The following is a 22,754-nucleotide window of genomic DNA, read 5'->3' on the forward strand; positions in this document are numbered from 1 at the left end:
ATACAACAAAAGACTTTACTGAAGAAAGGAAGGAGAAGCCTTTGCCCTCACTGCACCCAGCACTCAAGTGATGGAGGTCTGGTCCCACTGCCCCCAGGGCTGTCCTAACACACCCCGCATTGAACGGAAGCCCACCCCAGGGAGACACATGGCCTCTCAGGAGACCCTCAAATCACTTTCTTTCTTTTTTTTTTTCCATTCTGATAACTATGGAGAGATCAGACGGAAAAATATAAAGAAATTTTTTCTTGGTTGCTGAAGAAATTTTTCGAAAAAGAAAACTGATTTTTTCCCTTTATAACTAGCTAGGTATTTGGAAAGAACTCTTTGTAAAAGGCAGATAGAAAAACATTGAAAAATAAAAAATCCCCAAATAAACACCCAAATTTGAATTGCTAAGGGATTTATGAGCAGTATAAATAATACCTGAGGGAATAAGAAGGGAGGGGGAATTCAAACGTTGTATCATTTTGGTTGGCTGAGATTTTATTTTTGTTTTTGTGGGTTTTTTTTAAGGGGGGAAATACTTGGAAAAATAAAAGCATCTAGTGATTTCAGAAGGTTTCTGAACTTGGCTTTAAAGTCTCAGTTTTGCTTCTCACTCGCTCACACAAAGACGCCGTTAGGGGATGGCTGCACGCCTCTCTCTTCTTACGCAGGGCAAGTGGCTTGTCTCATGTGCGCAGAAAGGGCTGGAAAATATTTTTTGTGATCTGAGTGCAGCACAGAGTCTAGGATTCCAGAGGAAGTGGAGGCCTCCCGCTCCACACAGGAAACAATCTTCAAGCAGGCCTTAAATGCCAGATTCCAGGCCGAGTTTAACTAACCACTGACAGCTCTGTAAACAAAGCAAGGACAAAAAGAGCCCGCTTCCCCTTTTCTGGTAGTCATTTTGGGTTTGGGGGCTGCAGGGGAATTCTGGAATACTTGACTCCATGGCACAGAGACACAGGAAAAGCAGACTCCTCAGTTGAAGAGCTGAAAGGGAAGATCTTTCTGGGATTAAAACCATCAAGGAGGAGGTAGGAAAGGAGAAAATGGTTGGGTTACAAAGAGCGGTGACTTCTGAGCTCTGAAAACAGTCTGATCATATGTAACTGCTTTGAAAAATGCTGCTGCACTGTGTTCAGTCATGGTACTCTTGCTGTGGTCTTTATTATCGTTCTGATATTAATATTCTTTTAGGATATGCAAATGATGCCTAGATGCTTATATTATTTCATTTCTCTCTTTACTTCTGCCTTTCTCTTAGTTCCAGACATTCCTTTTCTTGCCACTTTTCTTTTTCTCACTTGTGTTCCCCTTTCCTCTTTGTTCACTGATTTTTATAACTTTGGTCTGTAGTTCAGCAGGTTACAACGATATTGAAGAACAATATCATTCAGTAGCTTTCGAGTGATCCCAGCAATATTTCAAGTCGTCAGACCTCTCTGTCTCTCAAGGTCTTTGCTTTAAAAACAAAAACCTGTGATTCTGGGATTTTACTTATTTGTCTCTAAGTTGCATGAATGGGACTGAATTTAGCACATAAAGGACACAGCTTGGCTTGGGAGTCAGAAATTGATCACTGGCTACCTCATTCATCTTCTAAAGTGTTTTTCTTAAGAATAAAGAAAAGGTGGATAAAATAATAGTGAGAGGCTGAGATGACTCATCTATGATATCGATTTTGCTTCCTCCCCTTTAGATCCAGACGTTCTCTGGTCTCCCTAAATCTGAACCCACACCATGGATGATTTTGAACGTCGCAGAGAACTCAGGAGGCAAAAGCGAGAAGAGATGCGTCTGGAAGCAGAAAGGTAAGGTTTCTCTGTTCTGTTATACACAATATTGGTTTCAGGCCTCAAAGATCACTGGCCTCAAGGGCCAAATAGATGGCACGCTAAACTGTTTGCAAAGCAGTTGTAGAAAATATTCCCAGCCATTAAGACTCTAAATTCTGGGCAAACAAACATCAAGAAAAAGAGAGATTGGAGATTTAATCTGTGTCTTTCATATTATCCATAGAATTTTAAATGACAAAGACAATGTATGGATAAAAGTTTTAAAATCACTTGTAATATTGAAATGCCCCAAAAAATGACAAATATTGAATACTGAAACCATTTAGGAAATGGAAGTCTTCAGTCTGAAAGAATAAAGGCAATAAGATCCGGATGGACCTCAGGACAAATTTTTATTCTTATGAGAAAAGCAGCCAAATCCAGTAATGGACATATTATAGGTTAGTAGCTGGCAGAGTGTGTTATTGTGGAGATTCTAATTGAAAGTTGTTGTGTTGTGTGAGGCCTCTGTTGTGTTGACTTTCAAGGGCAGGTTGGGGAAATAAAGCAGTGACATACGAAGCACAGGACATAAAAGCATCTTTTAAATCTTTAGGCCTCGGAGCAAAGGACAGTGGCATTTAATGTGACTTAACTCAGACATTCATTTGAGAAAGCAGAATAGGCATCCACAGAAAGAAAAGTGTTAAACAGTTATTTAAAATCAAATAGACTTGCCTCATAATATTAGTAATTCCAAAAGATGGTAGTAAGATAATACCTTAGTGATTCTGTAGTAGAAAACTAGAAACTTACACTGATAGCAAAATATATTTAAAGCATGTGCTAAATTGCTTCAGTCATGTCTGACTCTTTGTAACTGGTAGCCTGCCAGCCTCCTCTCTCCATGGGGATTCTCAAGGCAAGAATACCAGAGTGGATTGCTGTGCCCTCCTCCAGGATTTAAAGCTTGGGATCTACTTATTTGTGTAGAGAATTCAAAATAAGAAAGTAAGATTACTGCCTTTGATTAAGTCAGTCAGAGTAGATTTCTGTATGCCACATGGTACCATGAACAGTACCTGGCCTCCATAGGTTCAGATCACACCTCTCACTTATGAGCTCTGTGGCCATGAGCCAGTGACTTCTCTCTACACCACAGCTACCTTATTTGTAAAATAGGCATAATATCTATGTAGCTTCTGTGGTTGTTGTGAAGATTATTGAACTTAATAAATGGCCTAATCTAGTACCTGGCACATAAATGTATGTTACCATTTTTTTTTATTGGAGTATAATTGCATTACAGTGTTCTGTTAGTTTCCACTGTACAATGAAGTGAGTCAGCTACATGTATACATATATCCCCTCCCTCTTGAGCGTCCCTCCCACCCCACCCCCACATCCCATACCTCTAGGTCATCACAGAGCACAGAGCTGAGCTTCCATGCAATACAGCAACTTCCCTCTAGCTAGCTATTATACCCATGGTAGTGTAAATATATCCATGCAACTTGCCCAGTTCATCCCGCCCTCCCCTTCCCCCGCTGTGTCCACACATCCGTTCTCTACATCTGCATCTCTATTCCTGCCCTGCAAACAGGCTTGTTTGTACCATCTTTCTTGTATGTTATTATTTTTCAAAACCATTATCCTTAGCTAAACAAGTAAGAAACAACAGAGCAATATAACCAGAACTAAAAATTAACGCCAGAAAAGGCAGTTGTCATACTGTGATGAAACTAGCCAGGAAAGGCTCCCTGGAAGTGGAGAGTCATGGAGGAAGTTAACAATGGTGATGATGAATGAATATAAGGGGGGCTGTGTAGAGGAGGGAGTGACATTTTCAGAAGCTCAGAGGTGGGAATGAGAATCCTGGTGCAAGAAACCTGTTGAATGCTTAGGGAAGAATGAGTTAGATTTCTATATATTGGGTGTTTCTATTTCATATAAAAGGCAATAGAGACTTCGCCAAGGACAAAAACATACTGAGGGATGTTATCTACAGTGGGCTAGAGTGTGGGGGTACTGGAAGGGTTAGTGTTGAACACACGACGATGAGGACTGAATCAGGGCAGCAAATATGAAAATGAAGATCAAATGTGAGCATCTTTAGAGGGAGAATTAGCAAATCTTTCAGGAGAGGGAGAAATTTAAGACAATCCCACAGAGTATAAATCGGGGAAACTGGGAAGTGTTGCATGCTTGGGTAGGCATGAGGAGAGTGCTTAATTTCAGGTAGAAACCACAATCCGAAAAGAGATTTCCTTCAGGCATTGAAAGATAGACATTCCAATCTTTGTTCAAAATGGGGGAAAAATTATTATTAGAGAAGTCAGTTTGGGCAGACTCAGTGCAGCAACGGTAGCGCAGAAACAGAGAATGGATGGCAGCAATGGTGACGTGGAGACAGAGAGAGGTCATAAATACATAACGGATGGACGCCTCTAGTGATCCAGTGACTGAGACTTCGCCTTCCACCTCAGGGTGCAGGTTCAATTCCTGGTCAGGGAGTTAAGACCCCACGTGCCTCATGGCCAAAAAGCAAAGCAGAAAACAGAAGCAATATTTGTAACAAATTCATTAAAGACTTTAAAAATGATCCACATCAAAAAAGAAAAAATAATCTAAAAAAAAAAAAAAAAAAGATGAAATGGAAACCATCACAGGAGACAAAAAATCAGCGAGAGGAGAACCAGGGAAAGCATGGGCAACCATGATGAGCGTACATGGAAGTCTTGTAGGGGTGTTCAGATCCGTTGTGCTATGTGACCTCAGTTTCTCCTGAACGTCTACAAGATGCTGCACCCTGCGCATGTTTATTCAGCATCAGCACTATGCTAGGAACACTGAAAAATGGGAAAATATTAATAGACATAGTTTCTGTCTTTATATTCCTCATGATGTGCTAGGAAACCAAAGTACAGCAGAATCAGAATACAGACCAGGCCAGGATGAGGGGGCAGATCTAACAGAATTGGGGCTAGAGGGATTCAAGAGTGGGTAAAGGAAGTTGGGCATCAGGCTAGATCAGTATCTTCAACTTCTTCCTTGATTGTGTGAATTGGGAAATGGGGACTCAACAGGAGAGGAATAATAGGATGAATTTGTTGTGGTTACGCCCATACTATAATTACAGTGAATGAGCAAGATTCTTTTAGAATTTTGCCTAAGAATTTTCCATACATCTACATGGTTCATTCCTTCCAGTTTTTTGTTTTGTGTGGAAGGATATGTCTTCATTTAAAGTCAATTGTAAAAGAAATGTACCCAGTAAAGCTTAGCTGCTGCTAAGTTGCTTCAGTCGTGTCCGACTCCGTGCGACCCCACAGACGGTAGCCCACCAGGCTCTGCCGTCCCTGGGATTCTCCTGGCAAGAACACTGGAGTGGGTTGCCATTTCCTCCTCCAATGCATGAAAGTGAAAAGTGGAAGTGAAGTCGCTCAGTTGTGTCCGACTCTTAGCAACCCCATGGACTGCGCCCATGGGATTTTCCAGGCAAGAGTACTGGAGTGGGTTGCCATTGCCTTCTCCGAAAGCTTAGCTAGGTATACTTAATAACCTAAAACAAATTCACACAAATTTGTACTACCCTTGTTTAATTTACATTTCTTCAGGGATATTATAGTTCATGTGACTCCTTTTCTTTCTTTCTTTTTTTTATTGAGAAATACTTAAGTACTTCCTTATATTTGTACTTATTAAGTTTAATGTTTCAAGGGGAACACTTTAGTTATGTTATTTTGTAATTTGTTAAGCAAGCTGATGTTCACCCTATAGGATTTTGTAAAATCTGATCATTTATGGAAATGGTGAAGGTCAGGCTTTATGGTCCAGCCAACTTTGATGGGAAATTTCAGGGTGTGTACAGGAAACAGATGTCCAGAATCAGGAATTAAGCGCCATCTAAAAGCATCTGAAAGGGCTTAAGACCCTGGGCAAGTCCCTTTTCTTTTAGCTTTAAAACTTGGCTTCTTCATCTGTGACTAGAGTAGGGGATTGGCGATAATTTTTATTTTCCTTTTGCTTTTGGTATTGTCTAATTTTTACAATGATCATGTGTTTCTTGGCTTAAAAGCAAATAAAACAATAAAGCAGATTTCCATTTTGAAAAATAGGATTCTATGGGCTTTAGCATTGTATCTGGGGTCAGGATGGAGAAGATCAAATTCTCCTTTGGTTTTCTGGAACTAAAAGAAAGAACTCAGCCTTGATCTGGAATGGCCTGAAAGCTCAGGGCTGCAAGCTCATCCATTCAACAGAATTTATTGGGCTTCTACTCTGCTTCAAGCTTTATTTTGGGGCGCTGAGGACAGACCAACAGAATGACAGAATTGGGGAAAGTGTGCTTAATGCTTTTCAACCTGCGTAAAACCAGGTGGTGATCAAGCAACTATACTCATATGTCCTTAAATGTAATATGTACTCTGATATTCACTGATAGTTTTTAAAGATGGCTTATGCCCTTTGTACGCTGTACCCCTACAGAGAGTGTGGGGAAAATGGTAACACAGAGAAGAGGCTGTTGGCTTTTCCTTTTCTCACCCACAAACCCTTTCCAAATGAAAATACCCTGTTATTTTAATTAGTTATAATTGAGTTTGACTAGCAGGTGCTGTTCTACTTTGCAGTGATAAATAATTTAAAACTTGTACTCTCACCAGATGTTAAAACCACAAATTAAAATGAACCAGATTCTTTACACATTTTATTCCTCAGAAATAGAGTTTTAAAAAAGATTACTTAAAAAGATAACTGTACATTTTGGGCCATGCTGGCTTTTCAGGGTTTGGGACTGACAATTCTTCATTGCACCTCAACTGCCTTGAGACTCTTGTGCTCACACCTCATTCCAAGGGTTTGCAGTCCAGTGCGTTTCAAATCATTTTGCCTGCTATCACCTCGACTGGGAACCTAGTTACATCAAAAACATACTTCCCTTCTTTGTCCTGCCCGTAACCTATGCATCTTTTTACTATTCACTTGTCCTTATCCAACATACTCCATATTTTTGCCTGGAGAATCATATGGACAGAAGAGCTTGGCAAGCCCCAGTCCATGGGGTCACAAAGAGTCGGACATGACTGAGCTACTAACCCTTGTCCTTGTCCTTCACTTGACACTCTGAGTCCTTAAGATGAAGACTTTAGAGTTGGTAAAGGAAGTACTTCATTCAGTCTTAAGATCTGGTAAAAATCCAGAGACTATCTATTGTATCTATTCGGCACAAAAAAGAATGAAATATCTTTAAAGTACAAGATGCTATATTGAACCAAAGGGATAAGTTCTCACCAATCCAGGCAGTATCTCAATAGCCACGAAGCATATATCATAGATGAATTAGTAACTTTAGAGCCAACTTGATCAAAAGGGGAAGAAAAAAATTTCATTAGGCAGAATGAATTCAGCAGAATGAAATCTGTGAAAATCCTAAATGTTTTGTTTCTAAGAAAAAATGCTATTTGTATACATCTCAAATTAAACTGTACTTCTGGATCAATTACCTATTTGAACAAACAATTTATTTTGCTGTCTATTATTCTTTACCTATGTCATGGGGATACAAAATAAATAGGTATATTCATTCATTCTGCTTCCCTTTCTGTTTCCTGTATTTCAATCCCTTTCTATCTCTGTCTATATTCCTTTTCTTTCTTTAAAATTTTTTGGCATGCTGCATGGCATGTGGGATCTTAGACCCCAACCAGGGATCAAAGCCGTGCACTTTGCAGTGGAAGCGTAGAGTCTTAACCACTGGACCACCAAAGAAGTCCTATCTCAAAAAAAAGAAAGAAGTTCTGCCTCTTTATTTCTTAGTGCATCTTGATGTGTTTTCCCCTGGTCCATGTGCATCTTTATCAACAGTCCATCCGCTTGTTTCTATTTCCATCTCCTCCTCATTATCTATCCTGGATTATGTGTAAATGCTCTTTTGCATCATCAGGGAATACGTTTTCAAAGGGGAAAATGTAGGGTAAAGGGATACATTTTCAAAGAGGTCAAGTTCAGCTCTCTCTCTGTTCAACAAGTACCCCTCTGCCCCAGCAAATGCCAAGCATTTTATGTGTATCTGGCAAAGATGGACTGGACACAGCACCAATAATACTTATATAAGTATTATAATACAATAATAATAATGTGTGAATAAAACACACGTTCTGTGTAAACGAAGAAACACGGAGAGGCCTAACAGTGAGAGGCAGTAGAGCTTAGCAGTTAAGGGCATGGACTTGAGCATTACACAGCTGTGCTGTCAAATCCAAGGTCTGCCACTAAATAGCTACATGATCTTACATATTATTCATTCTTCCTAACATTCTTTTTCATTATCTGTAAAATGGGGGACATAAAGCTATCCACTTCATAGGGTTTTTGTGGGGATATAAATCGATAATACATGCAAGTATTAACACAGTACTAATCATCTAGTTTTTATTATTTAAATAATAATTTACTATTATTTAAATAATTATTTATTACTCATTGGATTACTTTTATTTACTGACTGTTATTCAATAAACATCAATATTAAATTACTCATCTAATCTGATTCTATGCAACACACAAAGAATTGAAGGAATATTTTATATTTACCATAAAACAAAACAAAATAAAAAACATGAAGATTTTCTTTCTACACTTCTCAAAGGACACAGGAACCTCAGGAAGATGAGGAGCAGGAATTTGCTGTTGAGTGAAGAGTTTTGAGGATGTGACTGGTAACAAGGTCTGTCTCAGTAAGAAGTTCAGTTCAGTTCAGTCGCTCAGTCGTAGCTGACTCTTGGCGACCCCATGGACTGCAGCACGCCAGGCTTCCCTGTCCATCACCAGCTCCCAGAGCTTGCTCAAACTCATGTCCGTAGAGTCAGTGATGCCATCCAACCATCTCATTCTCTGTCATCCCCTTCTCCTCCTGCCTTCAATCTTTCCCAGCAAAAAGGTCTTTTCAGATGAGTCAGCTCTTCGCATCAGGTGGACAAAGTATTGGAGCTTTAGCTTCGTCATCAGTCCTTCCAATGAATATACAGGACTGATTTCCTTTAGGATGGACTGGACTCAATTTAATTTAAATGGACTCAATTAAACTGAGATCTTATATTACATTTGGACAAAAGGGTTTTGAGCTTTGATGTATCTGCTGAGAAACCTGCAGTGATGGTTTATCCATGAAGAGAGCTTCAGTGAGACATACTTTTCCCTGCATTTAGCTTGCTTTCAAAAGCAGCTCTCTCGCTTTCCAAGACATGCACTCATTGCATTCCCAGCTCCTGCTTTCCATACCCGAATGTGAGTTTCTCTTTCTGATCAGAAGAAAGGCTGCTATTGTACAGTTGTTATCAGATTCAGAGGCTCATATATGTAAATAAAGGGAGTGAAAACACTCATGCTGTTGTCATCGTTCATACATTTGTGTAGGCCTCTGAAATATACTGATGATTAGACATTTGAAAGTAAATATTTTTATTTCACTAAAAAAAAAAACAGTTTTTTAAAGTTCATTGAGGCTAAGTAGTGGCCTCCCAGAACTGTATCACTGAAACCTTTTCACATGATTTAATGATGTGACCAATCAATGATTATACAAAAACACTTTTGTTTACAGTAGCTTAGCGCTGTGACATTGAAATTTCAAATCAAAGCAGTTTTTTGTTACTCTGTAATCAGAAAATTATTTTCAATTAGGAAGTTAAATAAAATATTCCTTTGAAACTATTTAAATTTTTGGAGGAGTTAAATTTGCTGAAAATTTCCCTTCAGTTCTCTCAGCAAATTCATCACTCCAGAGGAGCAAAAAATCGTTAAGATTTGTATCTGCATTTTTACTTTTAAGTAAAAAGATTTTTTTCAAGTAATTCATTTGAAAGAGATTTTTAAATATTTCTGTAAGGTTCTTATATTTATTTGATGTTGTATAGGGTCAGCCTAACTTGAATGTAGGGGCACTGAGAGAAGGAGGTAATTTTCACTTAAAGGATCTTTAATTATTTATTTGTGTCCAGTCACATGAAAAATCAAAATATATACACATATTCATATTCTTGCTCTCTTTCTCATGCACCATAAATAGACATCGTTTATTGCCTCTATTGATATATAGATGATCAAATTATAAACAATGAAGATGGCATAGTTGGACCAATTTCCACTAACCTAACAATTCCTCTGGTCCTAAAAGTATCCTATTTATGATGATCAGTAGATCAAGAATTCAGGATCTGCCCGAGGTGACACTTGTTCAGTAGCAATGAAAAATCCAGATTCTTAAGGACTTCACATGCTGACCCATAACTTCATTCTTAGCTTGAAAAAACTGTGGCACGTACATGAGTCAATATAGTTTAAAATAGCACTGAAAATAAAAGAAAAATAAATAAATTAGTACTGAAATTTTCTAAACAATTTATATATGTGACTTATAATGTATCAGCCTTCACTCACCTGAGGAGAGACAGGACAATGCAGTGGTTAAGTGTGTGAATGATGAAGTCTGACAGACTTGAGTTCCAATCCTGACTTTGACAACTACTGGTTGGGTAACCTCATGACAAATAACTTAAATATCTCATGCTTCAATTTCTTTATGTATAAAAATGGGGATAATTATTCTACCTCACAGGATCATTGTAAACAGTAAGCTAGTTAACCCATGCAGGGAAATTATCACAATGGCTGGCATAGAGTATATGCTCAATAAATGTTAGATGTTATTATTAAAGTTATATTAATGTTTTGGTAAGCTTTTGGTACAAAATAATATTTTACTGGGTTTGAATTTTCACTTGTCTATCAGGTCAGTCATGATTTGTTTCATCCTTCTTTCCTATATTGATCTGTACACTTGCTAAGACCCTTGCTAAGATACTTGCTGAATACTTTCTACTGAAGTTGGGAAAGAATGAAAACTTCTGACCATAAATAAGTCTACTGCACAAATATAATTGCTTTATGAGTATTTAAAAATCACATATTTTAGTTATGAAATTAATCCATTCATTCATTATGTCTTTATCTTAAATATAGCACATAAAACTTAACTCAGAATGTTACCTGAAGAGTTCAATTCAGCAAAAATAGTTCTCAAGTTGAAAAAAGGATAACCAGATTTTTCATCCAGTGTTAAAAAGGAAAAGGAACCATCATTTGTTTAGCATCAGCCACGTGCCAGGCTAGGTGATGCACTTTATACACTGTGTGTGTGTGTGTGTGTGTGTGTGTATGCTCAGTCACTCAGTCATGCATGACTCTTTGCAGCCCCATGGACTGTAGCCCACCAGGTTCCTCTGCCCATGGAATTTTCTAGGCAAGAATACCGGAGTGGGTTGCCATTTCCTACCCAAGGATCTTCCACACCCAGGGATCAAAACTGCATCTCTTGCGTCTCCTGCATTGGCAGGCAGATTCTTTACGTCTAGCACCACCGGGAACGCCCCTATACACCTTATATCATTTAATTATCAAAACAACTGTATGACATTATCTTAGTTTGTTCACTCTGTTATAACAGAATACCATAGATTGAGTGCTTTATAAACAATAGAACTTTATTTCTCACAGTTCCAGAGGCTAAAATGTCCAAGATAAAGTCAACAGCAGAATCACTGTGTGGTGAGGGTCCACTCCTGGTTCATAGACAGCTGTCTTCTTACTGTGTCCTCTCCTGGCAGAGGGGTGAGGGAACTCTCTGAGGTCTTGTTTTAAAAAGGGCACTTACCCCATTCATGAGGGTTCCACCTTCGTGACCTAATCACCTCTCAAAGCCCCCAAATCTAAATACCATCACATTGGGGATTAGGTTTCCACATATGAATCTAGTGGGGAGACCCATTCAGTTTACGGCAGACCTGGATATCATTATCTGAGAGGTTAAGTTATATGTCCAAATTCACATGGCTATGGACCACAATCTGGTTCTGCCTGCCCCAAGTCTCAGAACCTTTTCCCTGTAATAAATTGATCAATGGAGTTTTTCATGTTTCAACTGGCTGTCTTGGCTGAAGATCCATCATCTCTACAATGCCAGAATAACTCCCTAAGATGAGGAGGGGAATCATTCAAAGAAGTTATGTGGCAACAGAGAAAATGAGGCTATTGGGCTTAACTGAACTGCCCTTTATGCTTATTCAGGTAAATTACTTACATGTGTAGACAAAATCATTGTTTTCTTTGCCCTCAAAAAGAATCTCCCATTTATTCCCATTTCACAGAAAAATAGAGACAGAGAAGATCAAATTTCCTCCCTCCTAGCCAAAGGAGGTTGTTGGCATAAATCTTCTTGACTTTTCTCTGGATTTTTCTCAATAAGATTGTGTTCACCATTAGGATGGGACTTAGTCACATCATCACTCATGAAATGTTAAGGCTGTCACTAACTTTATAGATAATCTGCTTCAGTGGAATGTTACTTTTTCATTTTCGGATCACACTACTTTGAGTCTCTGATGAAAGCTATAGACACACCTCCAAGAAAAATTTATATATTCACCCACAAAACTTGGCACTTACTTTCAGTGGCGTCATGGTCCTCCATCCACAGACCTCGTGGGGGTCCTTAAACATGGGGCCAAGAATCCCTGATCTAATGAATTTTAAAAGTTCATTTTACATAAGAAGAAACTTATCTCGAGGAACGCGGACTTCCTCCAGATCACCCAGCTAAACTGGGGCAGAGCCGGCTGGCACAGTGCAGGCTCCTGAATAAATAGAATTGTCTATAAAGATGCCATGACTATTGATTAGGAAACTAGAGCATGCTTTAGGGAAAATAGTGTATACTATAGTATAAGATGTTTTTTAAATTTAAAAACAGTTTTTGGATAATATTACAAAATAAGAGGAGACTGTAAGATTACTTCACAGTGAGTAAAATGAAAAAGAAAGATAAGTAGATAGGGCACAATGAAAAGTTAATTGTTAGCAACTAGGAATCAAACTTTGCCTTCTTAGTCAAGAAGGAAAAGAAAACTGTGGGATTTTCCAGAGAACCCCGTTGCCATCAGTTTTGGAAGTATTTTATTTGACATATGTTGTCTTGGCAAGATTTCTTTATACCAAGCTTAATTATGATACTGAGTTATTATGTAGGATTTCTCTATCTTTACCAGTTTCATTTGAGCAATTCAAACTCATCAAAGGATTTTTCTCTCTATAAATGAAAGAGGTTAAGAACTGATATGATTAAAGACGATCTCGTGTTTCACCTTTATCATGACAATCTTTTGGGAGAATGGGCAGATTTGAGTGGGACACAGACATGAGGCTGTCTCCCAGAAAGCAGAATCATGCAGAGTTGGTGCAAGTCCTGGCTGGGTTAGGAAAGATGATTCTACTTAGTCTCTCTGAGTCCATTTTCTCATCAGAAAAATGGCCTCATAGCAGTTCCTCCTCATGGGGTTTCATATAGATTACAAAGCATTAGGTAGATAGATGACCGATGATAGACAAATGGATAGGTGGATGACAGTAGAATATATATGCTATATATGATATGAATATATGATACCTAGATATGATTGAAAAGTGAAAGTAACAGTGTTAGTTGCTCAGTCATGTCCTGCTCTTTGCAACCCCATGCACTAAAGCCCACCGGGCTCCTCTGACCATGGAATTCTCCAGGCAAGCATACCGGAGTGGGTTGCCATGCCTTTCTCTTGGGAACCTTCCAGACCCAGAGATCAAACCTGCCTGCATTGCAGGCAGATTCTTTACCATCTGAGCCACCAGGGAAGCCCCATGATTAGTGCATGGTAAATGTTACCTGTCGGTGCGAGTTTTCAGCTGGCTAGAAGACAGAGTAAGGAAGGAGCTATTGGGAAAGCCCTCTCCTAAGTCATCTCCCAAGAAACTTGACCCCTCTCCAGCTACATTCTGGGGTTTCTGAATCACTGAGCATGTGCACAGACCCCACGTCTTCAGACAATCTTGTTTCCAATCTACTCTATCTCAAATCTGTTCTATCAGTCACTTTGAAAGTGATGGGAGAGTTATGGATATGAATTCTCCATGATGAAAAGAAGATCTACCTCCTTATTTTAAAGTCTTTTTTTCTTCCATACTAGTTTGAAACCAAGATAAAAATATAGGGTAGTCTGGTATCTAACGTATCAAGATTTTTTATCTTGATAATTTATGTATTAGTTAAACACATATTCTAAATAGTTTTTTTTGTTTTGTTTTGCTTTGTTTTTTGCCTAGTTGAATTATGGTGTTTTTTTCATATTACATAATTGTGGTTTCAATACAGCCAAAGAAGTAACTAAAGAAGTTATGTGCCTAGTTTTGACAAAATAACTTTTAATCACTTTATTCTAAATTAGTGATTTTATTCATTTTAGTTATGAAAAGCCAATACATACAAAATAATATTATGTAATGTATATAGAGATTATAGGGCTTCCCCGGTGACTCAGGAGATTGCAGGAGACAAAGTTTGATCCCTGGGTTTGGAAGATCTCCTGGAGAAAGGAAATGGCAACCCACTCCAATATTCTTGCCTGGGTAATCCCAATCCATGGGTTTGCAAAAGAGTCAGACACAACTGGGCAACTAGACAACAACAATATAAAGGTTATAAATCATTGTAATGCATACACTATAAACTTGTCATTCATCTTAAGACCTAGAACATTTCTAGTACCACTGAAACTCCCTCTCCAACCCCACTCCCTTGCTGCCCCCCGCCACCCACAGAGGTAACTAGAAACTTGAAAAATAAAATTCTAAATAAGATAACATGAACTTAGGTGATAGTTTTTCTAGGACCCTGTGATCCAAAGTTTTCCAAAGATTATTTCCAGACTCAAGTGAAGGTGTTCATGAGAAGCCCACCGTTCTCTGAGAGGGCAACAAATTTGTCTTTCTAAACATAGAGTACCAAAGAAGTCCTTCTGTGTCTATAGCTGGGAACTTTGGAGAAGTATTACAAATAAAGAATTCTCTACAAACAGAGAATACTCATCAAAATCAAATAAAGTGTAATGAAGGCTATCAAATATGTATTCTGAATACATCTATTTCGCTCACTGGTTTTCTGACTGACCAGCCAAGTATAAGAGATCTGCATTGCAGCCATCATTTGACCAGGTGGGAATGGTGGACAGGAATGATTACAGACTATTCCAAATTCTTATTCAAGGGAAATCTATCTCAATTGCTTTGAAGTCTTCTAGGGAAATTCTTGACCTTTATTAGCCCAAAAGTTCTTAACATTTTTATAAGAACGTACCACTGGATGTGAAACATGAGCATGTTGGAATGAACAGTGGCTATATAAATGGATTCTCATCCATCTGTGAATGAAGTTAAAGAAGAAGAATGTGCATACCTTATAAATAAAACCAGTTCTTTTCATGAGTTTGCTATATAATAAGTAATGTTCGTCAGGAGTCGGAAAATCAGTTTTCAGTCTCATAAATCTTCATTAATATTCAGATTCTTCCATTTTAAAATCTTTATGAGACTGTGGAAAAGTATAAATTTGAACTATTTGTAAATAAAGGATTTGATTAATATTTTAAATATGCAAGCTGCATTCCACGGCTTAGTTATTAAGCACTTGAGAACACAACTTTTTAAAGAATTTTGGAAGAATTCACCCTCATTTAAAGGCTTAATTTGCTAATTATAATTCATTTTTATGTATGCAAATTTTAAACAAGTTTCTAATGTTTTGTTAGTCTGGTTGAAGTCACCAGACATTCTTGAACATATTTTCAAAACAGAATTTCTTTCAAAATATTGCATAATTTGTATGGGCCTTCCTTTCAGTTGGGCTTCCCTAGTGAGTCAGATGGTAAAGAATCTGCCTGCAATACAGGAGTCCTTTCAATTACTCTAGATTAGTAAAATTTGACATTACATCTGAGATTATTACCAACTAAATAAATTAAAATGTGAGTGTGTATTTTCCATTTTAATAACCCCCTACATCACATACAGTTCCTTTGTTGGAATAAAAATCTTGGTAAAATACACATCAGCCTCTATAAATAGCAGCATAAGCCTGTACATTCAGGAGAGTCTCCAGAGAGTGTATTTTAAACTGCACATTGTTTAGAATAGGAAATTCTTCTGATGTTCATATTTTCCATTGTGAGTGACATGGTCTATTCCATGTCATATCTTCATTGGCTTCCATCTTCTTATACCATTTAGGGATCCAACTGGTAGATTCCAGAAAATTGCTCAATATGTGCTTTTTAGTTTCTTAAGTAGTCTGGGTTTTACTGACCATGGGAATTCTGCATAATGAGGGGCTCTCCAAATGAAAACTAGATAACTTCCAGAGCTGGGCCCAGCAACTAGGTCATTGAAACAGTCCTTTATCTTTGGAGCTAGTAACTCTACTGTACTCATTCAGTATAATAGCAGTCAATCCATTTTTCATTCCCACAGAAAGCTTTGCACTGTTGGCAGGACTTTCTGGAGAAATCAAGAGACTAATATGGAAAATTATTGAGCAGGAAGTGAACAAACAGACAAACATGATGAGATGATGGGTTATCATGCAGATTCCAAGACAAGGAGCCTCAGCAGCTGTAATTACACTGCATCTTTCCCAAGGCACTGTTGGCAGCCATAGTAGCTGTATGCCTCTGCCCACTCTTTCCTTGACGAGTCCTTCTGTTTCTCTAATCAAAACTGTTGTGTAAATATAATTTTTTTTTTAGTAGGGGCCCATTTTGGAGATCTAATATTCCCTCACCATTTCTCCTTCCTTGATGAAGAGGATGAAAAATTACTGTTTAAGGGGACTTGGACAAAAGTTGTGCTATATAAGGAGTTGATATCTGATGCCCTTCCTTGCTGATACTCCCCTTTTAAGAGCCTTTAACTCTTCCCACCTAACTAACCATGAAAGCAAAACATTCCTACTATATGTATGTTTTCTGAGCCAGCACCCTCAGAGTATATCCTGGCTGCCCAGGGAATATCATTGCTACGGAAGCTCCATGGTTTATGAACTGAACAGAATGAAGCTTTTATAAAACTCAAGGCTGAGGCAGGATGGAAAATCCTAATCCTTTCATTTTTAAGTGCCTTATACCAGAGGCACATGAATATAAGTTCTATCCCATTGAAACATTTATCAGAGCAACGGTATCACGAACTGGGGAGACATGCCCTTCAGAAAGGAGTTAGTTTTCTGTAAGAATGCTGACTGAAGTGAGAATTACTGCTAGGAAACATCCTGGTATCATGTTGGGTTGTGTGATCAGAAATTAAGACTCTTTTCCCTGAGTTCTCAGGAAAGAGTTTAGAAATTCAAATCATTGAACTCAGACTTGTAAAGCAGCACGTCCTAGAGCATACAGTCAGTGGCAGCGTTCAATCTGGAAGCGCTGTCATTTACTTTACCACTGTTCTTGCCTGGAGAATCCCAGGGACAGGGGAGCTGGTGGGCTTCCATCTGTGGGGTTGCACAGAGTCGGACACGACTGAAGCGACTTAGCAGCAGCAGCAGCAGGCGCTCTTCTCTCTGCATTGCGCTGCGCCTCACCCCTCCAGCTGCCTCAACTCCATGAAAGAAATACCTTTTAGATCAATGATTAAAGAAAAAGGACACTGTATAAAAGTTGAGCAGATCTGGGCTTCTTCAACAGTATAGAATTAACACTTCTCAGGGTAGCTGAAAAAATGAAAAGACTTATGGACAAATACCACCGAAAGTGTAAGGGGCTGTACATGACAAATGCTTATCAGGTAGAGACACTTACATGATTCGTTTAAGTCAAATTCACTTCCATTTAACTCTATGTGTTGTGGCAAGTTTCCTTCTGGTTATATACTGTGTTTCAGACCTTCTGGTCATATAATGTGTTCCAGAAGAATGTTCACACTTCACATTCTGCTGTGTTATGCTGTCTAACTGGCCCTCAGGCATTCAAGTCTTTCAAAAATCTGACTCAAAGAAAACGCTGTAAAATGTTACCTCCCACTCTCCCCAGAGGCTGTCACCCCTGGAGAGACCTTAGGACCTCAAATGCAGATTAAAAGATCATTTTATCTTCCATTTCCTAGTGGTGAATTGAAGAGAAAATTCAAAATATTTTAAAACAATGACTTTATCCCATTCAGAATTAAATCCTGCTGTTAGTCACTTACCTGTCTGATTTTGCATCTAAGTGAGCAAAAGCCCTCAGGCTTAGAGGGATTTTGTGCTGCTCCACAGCACTGTCCTTCCCTCCTGAAACTCTTATAAATGGTGAAGTCTTACCTTGAAGCCCCATCTCAACAGTCATCCTCTGGAAGAGTCCCTAATCGAAGTGACTGATTTCCAACCTTGGGTTTCCCGTAGCACTTTTCTGATACAATAATTATTATCATCCATTTTATTTCTTATTTGTTCACATGTCGGTTTTCCCCACCAAACTGAAAGCAACTCTAAATCCAAAACTACATCTTACTTTTATTTCCCCAAAGACTCATACTCAATGCTGAAGAAATGAATGAAAAAACAGCTACTTCAATTTATATCTGTGTACCAAGGCAGAACTTTGCTTACTTCAATAAGCTATTTAGGGACTTCCCTGGTCGTCCAGTAGTTAAGACTTCACCTTCCAAAGCAAGGGGTGCGGGTTCAATCCCTAGTCAGAGAGATATGATCCAACATGCCTTGAGGCCAAAAAAAAAAAAAAAAAACCAAAGCATAAAACAGAAGTAATATTTAATAAATTCAATAAAGACTTTTTTTTCTTAATGGTCTTTAAAAACAATAAACTTTCAGGGGGAGGCAGAAACATTGGTGGCCTCTCCGGTATTCCCTGAGTACCAGCACCATCCATATAGTGCTTGAGGTTCCAACACTCTCCTGATGAAGCACTGGAATTTTGACTTCCTGTATTTGTCTCTAGAGATATGAAGAAACTCACCTCCTGTATTTCTCTGATTATTAAGGATAGTGGACTTCTGTTCCATGTAATTTTTTACCATTATGTTTATTTAGTTACCTCATGAAGGCAAATGATATTAATATGTTAAGAGTAGATTCCCTTTGAGCTTCCCTGGTGGCTCAGCGGTAAAGAATCTGCCTACAATGCAGGAGACCCGGGTTTGATCCCTAGGTCAGAAGATCCCCTGGAAGGGGAAAATGACAACCCGTTCCAATATTCTTGCCTGGAGAATCCCATGGACAAAGGAGCCTGGCAGGCTACAGTCCAAGGGGTCGCAAAGAGTCGGACACAACTGAAGGGACTTAGCAGCAGCAACAGATTCCCTTTAGCTGGCCTATTTGCTGTAGTACTCAAGCTCTTAAGTGTTATTTGAAATTAATATGTGCATTGTGAGACCAGATAATCATTGAATTACAGGGTTCATACCAAGCTCCAAAGAGTCCAACAGTGAACAAACTATATAATCAAAAATTTCTCTAACGAAAGACCAAGTTTGTGGTCTGAAGGAGTAAACTTCTTCAGCTAATCCAGGAGGCTGGGCAGAAGTAGATGAGGGTGAGGGTCAACCTCAGACGAGTATTTACTAACACTCTGAAACAAGAGTGTTTAACACGCAAGTTAGGTCTAAAGTTTAGACTCTAAACAGTGCACTGTTTTCTAGCATTGGGATGTTGTGAGGAACCAAGGGGAAAAAAAGGAACAGAGAAAGATGTTAGAAAACCCAAGACTTTTAAACCAAGATATGGACGATATGGACAGTTAACTTTATTTTCAGTGAAATGGAAAACTTTTTGTTTTTATTAATAGTTTATACACCTCAAAAAGTATTGTTTGGAAGAAAGAGGAGAAACATTTATAAATAAATGTTTATTTATAAGTAAACTATTTATAAATAGTTATGAATCAAAACTCTAAGATTCAGATTAATTCGGTAAACATTGACTATGATGCAACACAGTAGGCACTAGGTTTCTTAATTATAAAAGTATAACCTTTGGTTGATTTGTTACCCTAAAATTTATAATAAAAATGAAGTTAATGAACTGGAACACCCAGAACAGATAGGCTTGTAAGCACTATAGAATAGTCTCAGAATTGTATCTTTTAATTTTTAATTTAATTTTTAATTCTTAGATTCACTGAGAAAGAGTCAAAAGGAAAGATAACTTGAAATTATCCCAGAAAGACACTGAATTCTAAAATACCTATGGGAATCTCAGATTACATCAGCTTTCGCTACTTTGAAACATAGTTTAGAAAACTGAATGCATATTTCAGGTCACTGGCTTTCAGATTTGACTTGACCGAATGCTACTTTTTATATAAGTATCATCCATTTTATTTTCTTTGTTGTCTTCACGAGGTCTTAAAATTAAAAAGCTTTCCAGATGGCTTTTGACTTCTAAATAAGAAAAATGAATATGATTTTTTTTAATTAAATGTTTGCACTAAAACCCCTTCCCTGTTCTGTTCTATAAACTAATGAACAAAAAGGAGCTCTATTTGTTTTTCTTGCCTTGGTCTTAACAATAGTTTTATTTCATTGCTCAATAATTTTCAAAGTAAAATAGTGTCCTAAAGCTGAAGAGCTTCCTCCTAGTCTACTTCTAATCTCTTGTCTCAAGGCATATCATAAAGACACTCAAAAATTATACAAAAGAATATTTCTAACAAATTCAACACATGTCAAATTACATTAGGTCTCCCAGATGTAAGCGAATGGAATCTAACTGTAATCTACTCTATTAGTCAGTCTGGACTGCTGTAGCAGAATGCCAGAGACTGCGTGGCTTAAATAGAAAAAGTTTATTTCATGTAGTACTGGAAGCTGGGAAGTCTAAGATCAAGCTCCTGGCAGATCTGGTGGCTGATGAGAGCCCTCTTCCTGATTTGCAGTTGGTTGGCTCCTTGTTGCATCTTTACACAGAGGAGAGAGACAAAAAGCAAGCCTTCTCATGTCTATTCTAATAAAGACACTAATCCCACTCATGAGGACACCACCTTCATGACCTAATTATCCTTCAAAGGCCCCATCCCCTAGTACCATCACATCCAGGGTTAGGATTTCAGCATATGAATTTTAGGAGATACAAACATTCAGTCCACATTCCTGATGGTATCAGTAAGTCTGAAAAAACAATGGGTCAGTAGAAGAGGTCTGCGTGGGTGCCGGGTCCAGGGTTGGCACTGGGTATCTAGGAATATCCAGATGAGATAGACCTTGACTCTCAGGATTTGTTCAGTCTTGGGATGTGATAGATATTTTCTCCACGGAGGGAGATGTTTCCTCACACCTCCCCTTAGTCTGGGTGAAATCTTCTTTATGGTGCCCTTTCCCTTCCCTTTGCTCTGACTCCATGTCATGAAGCAGTCTCTGGTGAATGAGACTTCCTGACACTCTGGTGTGGGAACTGGGGGCATCCTGGTTGGGAATTAGGAGCTCCCCAGGCACTGAAGAGGGAGATCATCCATTCTATCTTAATTAACTGGCCTTAACTGGGCATTCTGATGTACACATCAGTTTCTCGTGAGTCTGTGAGTCAGCCAGTCTCTTTGAGACCTGTCCGTCCTGAGAACTCCCAAGATTCAGTGGCTGGGGCAGCAGAGCATCTAGAACTTGAACCATGAGAAATACTCTGAAAAAGACCACTCCGTTGGAGTATCTGGTGGGACCGGCCAACTGGCCTTCTTCATGCAGCATCTCTAGTCCACTGCTCTCCCCCTTTAACCCAGACAGCAAATGATGAGAATTATTTCAGCGTCTGCCATATGTCTGACACTATTTTAGGCTGTATCAGATGCCAAAGAGGCGTTAGGAAACATCCCTGCCAGAAAACAGGTGAGAAGAGGTATATACACGTGAACAGTGACTAAATAAGACTCCCCGTATCCATTCATCTATTTCTATCTATAGAAATAGATACTTCTATAATACTAATTCATGTGATCTGTTAATTACAAAATAGGACAGTACCTTAAAAAGTGTCATTTATGTAATATAAACAGTAAACACTACCTCCAAAGTATCCAAAACACACAAAGGATTATTTCTCTAGCAATAGGAACAAATATATATTTTAATCCAGGTCTGACCACCTAATAAAGAAATCAAGTTTTTCTCAGACCTTACATTGTATCTCTGGGAAAAAATCTGGATTTGATTCCAGCTCTGAAAGCCATGTATAAATTTTATATCCAGATGCATAAAGTGGCCAGTAGAAAATAAATTTATGGCGTGGAAATATTTAGATAGTTTAAACAAGAGTGATATACACTGTGAATTCCATGGCTTATGAACTACCATGCTTCCTTTGAAGATGTGACGTTTTCCCTGCACCAGAGTTATATTCTGAGACCCCACAATAGTTTCTTAATTTCTTTCACAGTTTAATTGTATCTATATACAAGAAATCTATAAAGTTATCGCCAAGGGCCAAATCCAGTTTCCTACAGGCAGAGACCATATCTTTCACGTACACATTTCTTCCCTAGAATTATATAAGGTATATATTATTATTTTCTGAGACCAGAACCAGGGGTTTATAAATGTGCACTAGCAACCATTCATTCAAGAAACTGATGTTGAACCCTACTATTTTCAAGCACTGTCTTACCGTTTTAAAAATGTGTTTCAAGCTGGAGCGTGGAGGGGAGTTGGAGGCACAATCTTTTTAAGATAATAACTTTTTTTTCCAGCAAAAGAAAGTAGTCCAGCTAGCTAAAGCCCTCAGATTTTAAAAAGAGCTTAGAGACTAGACCTAAATAATTGTCGCAAAAGAATTTAAAAAGAAATGGAACCTCACAGCAAGTTAGTTGGAAGGGCTGAGTCACACATAACACAACTATTTCTCACATGCATGCAAGCAAGAGTGGGCTCGAACTTTCTCATCGCTCCTCCTAAGATGATAAATTACAAAGAAATAAAGTCAAAACTAGGGCTTCCCTGGTGGCTCAGAGGTTAAAGCGTCTGCCTCCAATGCAGGAGACCCGGGTTCGATCCCTGGGTCGGGAAGATCCCCTGGAGAAGGAAACGGTAACCCACTCCAGTATTCTTGCCTGGAGAATCCCATGGACGGAGAAGCCTGGTAGGCTACAGTCCACG

General features: G+C 38.5%; 1 protein-coding gene across 4 annotated transcripts in view; it reads left to right on the top strand.

Annotated features, from left to right (window-relative positions):
- The window catches only part of CALD1 (caldesmon 1), a 232,849-nt gene that overhangs the window by 126,746 nt on the left and 83,349 nt on the right, over positions 1-22,754 (top strand). For all 4 annotated transcript variants that reach the window (XM_055421299.2, XM_055421298.2, XM_055421297.2 and 1 more), the window contains one exon: positions 1,688-1,799. In XM_055421299.2, the coding sequence (XP_055277274.2) occupies positions 1,729-1,799 (71 nt within the window). In that variant the 5' untranslated portion in view covers positions 1,688-1,728. The remainder of the gene's footprint in view (positions 1-1,687; positions 1,800-22,754) is intronic.

The sequence above is a fragment of the Moschus berezovskii genome, chromosome 3 (assembly GCF_049115385.1).
Source record: "Moschus berezovskii isolate FMDL1 chromosome 3, NW_MosBer_1.0, whole genome shotgun sequence".
In the NCBI taxonomy this organism is placed as follows: domain Eukaryota; kingdom Metazoa; phylum Chordata; class Mammalia; order Artiodactyla; family Moschidae; genus Moschus; species Moschus berezovskii.